Raw genomic sequence first — 4,578 nt, forward strand, 5'->3', positions numbered from 1 at the left:
TTTGAGTTTTCTTTGTGCTGACTAAAGAATCCATAAGGCCAAATTCCACCCTTTTACCATTACCTGTCAGTGGTTGCAGTGTCCACCTTGGCCACACTGGGGCACTCCAGACCCTGCCCACTTTCCTCTCTGTTGTGCTAGAAACTTCCACAGTCACTCACTGAGAATTCCAGAATACCACGAAGGGGAGGCGAGAGGCGACTGATTGCTCAATAAATGCTAAAGGATGCTCCGGGGAATTTCACCACTGACGATGTATGGAGTCTGAGAATAAGCTTAAATCCCGACATCAGCATCCAAAGCGTGGACTGATGATAAATGTACCACATGCGTCTGTGACCCACTAACCGTGCTTGTAAAATAGCAAATTATCTCAAGATTGAGTGAAGAGGGACTAGATTTCCGGTTGCATCGGAGAGAAGAAGGCTATTAAACAGGGAAACGAATCTTAATATAAATGCTGAAGGACAGGTGGTTCGGCTAACAACCTTGAACTGTGTAAAGCAAGAACCCCAAAAAACTAAGCCATGTCTGATTTAATCTGCAGAATTGAAACCATTTGCATTCCATAAAGCGACTTGTTTAACAGGGGATACTTTCAAAGAGAGACCCCCATCACGGACCTGTTGGCGAATACTGAACAGCAACCGCACAGCCATTACGTTAGCTGGTAACAAATTGCTCATATGTGGCCAATTTAAGCGGCGCTGCACGAGCAGAGAGCCCTTGTTATCCCGTGCCTGGTAGCCTAACTGACATGTGTACGAGAACGCCTATCTATCTTACGGGCAGAGGCCGCTCGGCTCTCCAGCAGGGGGGGAAATGGAAACTGTGTGAACAGGTAGAGCAGGACTTTATTAACCACTCAGCAGTTTGTGACCCGGAAAACCCAAATTACCCCAAAACCCTCTCGTCTGCGCGGCCCGGGACACGACCGCGGTGCTGAGGGAGCTCCTAATCGGCCCCAGATGGGAGGCCTGCTCTTGATCGCAGACAGTAGCTGACCCAGCCAGGCTTCATGCGCCTTACGGCACCTCCCACCCCACTTCCTCTTTTTCATTTCACCGCTGCCACCACCAGCCCCTGTTAGAGCCACTTTATAGACCACAATATGTGTGTATAAAAGAGCTGTTTTACGCAGGGATCCGTGGAAGCGTTTATGTCATGTTTGTGTGCTGTGAATGGAAATGATGGTGTTTTAATATGAGCCCGGGAGGAGGGAGAAGTCTCGTAAACTGAATCTTGTTTCGTGTGTGTTTTTTTCTTTTTAAATGACATGACATGTGGGTAATACCACCTCCCAGCTCCCAGTGTGTTTTTGATGTGTTTTGATATAAAACCGTGGTGTTAATTACTAATCGTATTAGCCATATCCAATTAGATTTCTGTTTTTCTTTTTTCCCCCTCTGTCAGGGCATTAAGGCGCGTATACTCGAGACCTTTGTGATGCTCTTCCTGCTGGCTTTGCTCATCCTGGGCATCGTGTGGGTGGCGTCAGCGCTCATTGACAATGATCCAGCCTGCATGGAATCACTCTACGGTACATTTTTAAATCATTCTGTGTCAGTATTGCTTGTAAATGTCTTAATGTGGGGAAATTGGCGTTTTCCCTTCTGGTGGACAGTTCGATGAGATTGATACAACTCTCATGTCTGTGCATGAACTATGAAGCTTGAACTGGGAGTTGGTTAGCTTCGCTTAGCATAAATACTGGAATTGAAAAAATAAATGTGCCTCTAAAGCACACGCATTCAAATTGTTTGTTTTATTACCTTCACAAATACAAATGTAACAAATATAAAGTATTCTACAAGGAGTTCTGTGATGGAATTATCTTGTGCATTTGTAAACATGTCTAACTATTCTTTTCTGTCCAATATATTTTTAAATAAATGTTTGTATTTCCTTTGTAGATCTTTGGGAATTTTACCTACCATACCTCTACTCCTGTATATCTCTGATGGGAGGACTGCTTTTACTCAGTAAGCCACTTTCACACACTGAAGGAAATACAGTATATTTGCTGATGTGATGTTAAGCTACCATCAATTGTATTTTGTTTAGTTTGTTCACCCTATTTTGGTTAAACAGTTGATCTTGCTGTTCTCTGTCTCATGTGTAGTGTGCACTCCTGTGGGATTGTCCAGGATGTTCACCATCATGGGCCAGTTACTAGTGAAGCCTACAGTAAGGAATCATTACCTGTGGTTGTTCTGGAAATGGTTTTGTCAGTAGAAATGTACAACTAGCAGTTTTTTTTGCGGAAAGACGACAGAGTTGAACTTGAACACTCAGACTTATAGCCTCTGTCTTAGTCGACCATTTACATTAGCAGCAGAGGACTACAAATACATCACCAACTCATCCTCCCATCTGCCATCTCTCCAGTCCCACTTTGGGCCTAATTATAACCCATTTCATCACTTCCTCCTCTGCTCCCTCCCTTCAGATCCTGGAGGACCTGGATGAGCAGATTTACTGCATCCATTTGCAGGAGGAAGCCCTTCAGAGGAGATTAAATGGTATGTCTGTGGGAGACGTGTTGGCACATTAAAGGGGAGGGGAGGGGTCGACCGTCCTATTGGGTGTGATGGAGCGCGCCACACTGGAATCAATTAGCATTGAAAATTCAGCCACACACAAAGAGACAGACATGAACACACACACACACACACACGCTCTACAGAGGTCTTTCCCCACCACTGTCTTACTCTCACAACTCTCTGCTAAAGGGCAAAGCAGCCATATGGCAAGGACCATATTTTATGTTAAGGAAGTTCTTAAAAATCCATTTCAGACACTGGAGAAATGATTGCCTCAGTTAGACCTAGAACGGTAGCCCGGGTATAAGGATGGAAATTAAATCTTTTACAAGAACTTCAGGCTAAATCCTTTGGACATTAAAGAGACTTATCAGCGGCTCCTGAAAGGAGACAAGGAGACAAGGAGCCTTGTGCTGTTCTCGCACACAAAAGGATAGTTTAAAGTGTTAAAGGATGGTGAAGATTATTTTTTCAGCCTGCATTTCCTTTTCATGTCCGACCCTCTGTGTTCCCGAATTCCTTGTTTGACGTCCAATAATCTCGAAAAGCAGGAAGTACTTGGGGCCGAGTTTCAAAACCTACTTTAATATTAACTCAAGCGCGCAACCAAGTGTACGGATGCGAGTAAATGAAGAGGATGAGCGTCCTTTCAAAGCATGGAGGTAAGGGAGATCCCTCCCTGATAACGCATGTTTTCGAATGCCACACCGGCCAACTCCATAGACTGCCACCAAGGCGTATGGCTCCATCGAGCTCATTCCGCACGGCCCTGCTTTGAACTAACTGAATAATTGTAATCTGTTCCTTATCATCTCCGAAGCCGTTTGAACTTAACGAGTCTCTGTGGGGCAAAAAAAAAAAAAACTGTGGTCGACATCTCTTTGTGTGCACACCGGGGCTTCGCTGTGGGACACGTTTGCCCCGTTTGAAAAGGTGGGAATTGGAGGCAGAGAAGAATGTTGACACGAATGTGTTCACGCTGTGTGTAGATGCACATGCTCAGCGTTCATGCTCACACGTGGGTGGAACTGAAGGCTAGACCGGTGGGCCTTTGATCTGCTGAGAGCGCCTGCAGTTCAGGAGCAGTTCAGAGGAGCAGTGTTGTCTCGCTTCACCTGTGTCCGCTCTGCATCCAGCTCCTCCAACGACCCAGTTTGTGTTTACAGATGTGGACTGGTGGGCCACATCAGTCGATGCGCCAATGTTTATTTCCACGTCTGGGCCTTTGTTGTCCTCTCTCTGTGTGTAATTGCCCGTCTGCAATGACATTGTTGATATTGTAAGTTCTTATAGTTCAGAGAGTTCGTTGGCTGATTGGACATGTGCATCTGTTTTGACTGGTCACGGGTATGATGTCCCTAATATGCATCATATTAGGGACATGCGCCGAGAACTGTCAGATAAGCTGCTCACAGTTTATTTACGAGCAACCAGGTTTTACAATGTCACTTCTTTAACGCTTTCAAATGTGTTCAGGCTTACGTTTACATTCGTTAGAGAGATCTCCCAGACCAAATAGGTTATTTTTTCAAGTTATGGTTCAAGCGAAAAATGCCGAACTTTGCAGAAAGCAGTAATGGTGATTTAAAAGGAAACGCATAGCGGCTGTTAGGTTTGAATCAGGGAATAGTGTGCACACCTGGCCTCCTGGATATAAATATCAAGGTATCTTTGAGATTAATCTCCCCTGATGTTCTGTCGGTGTTTCAAAGAATTCAAATTGGAGCTTCCACCTATGAATCGTATCTAATTAAATATCCGTTGTGTTTCTGATTCCAGTGGGTTATTCGCTCGGATGATACTGGCTAGTAACCAGAGTCGACACATATACTGCAGTGTGACATGCACACTTGTCCACGCCGCCCTCTCAAGACCCCGATCTGCTGATAGCAGCCGAGCAGAGCGCCTGTCCAGATGCTATGCGGCACAATGACCTTGCCGGTGCCTCTGTTGTCTCAGCATGGTGTTTAGCATATGTGTGGATGACGTAATTTTTTTTTTTTACTGTGCTGAATGTTGGAGAGGATACATTGAA

General features: G+C 45.0%; 1 protein-coding gene across 2 annotated transcripts in view; it reads left to right on the top strand.

Annotated features, from left to right (window-relative positions):
* The window catches only part of lmbr1 (limb development membrane protein 1), a 35,116-nt gene that overhangs the window by 14,669 nt on the left and 15,869 nt on the right, over window positions 1-4,578 (top strand). For both annotated transcript variants that reach the window (XM_056433984.1, XM_056433983.1), the window contains exons 6-9: window positions 1,414-1,540; window positions 1,914-1,982; window positions 2,123-2,187; window positions 2,450-2,522. In XM_056433984.1, coding sequence (XP_056289959.1) covers window positions 1,414-1,540; window positions 1,914-1,982; window positions 2,123-2,187; window positions 2,450-2,522 — 334 coding nt within the window. The remainder of the gene's footprint in view (window positions 1-1,413; window positions 1,541-1,913; window positions 1,983-2,122; window positions 2,188-2,449; window positions 2,523-4,578) is intronic.

This window comes from Pseudoliparis swirei, chromosome 16 (genome assembly GCF_029220125.1).
Source record: "Pseudoliparis swirei isolate HS2019 ecotype Mariana Trench chromosome 16, NWPU_hadal_v1, whole genome shotgun sequence".
In the NCBI taxonomy this organism is placed as follows: domain Eukaryota; kingdom Metazoa; phylum Chordata; class Actinopteri; order Perciformes; family Liparidae; genus Pseudoliparis; species Pseudoliparis swirei.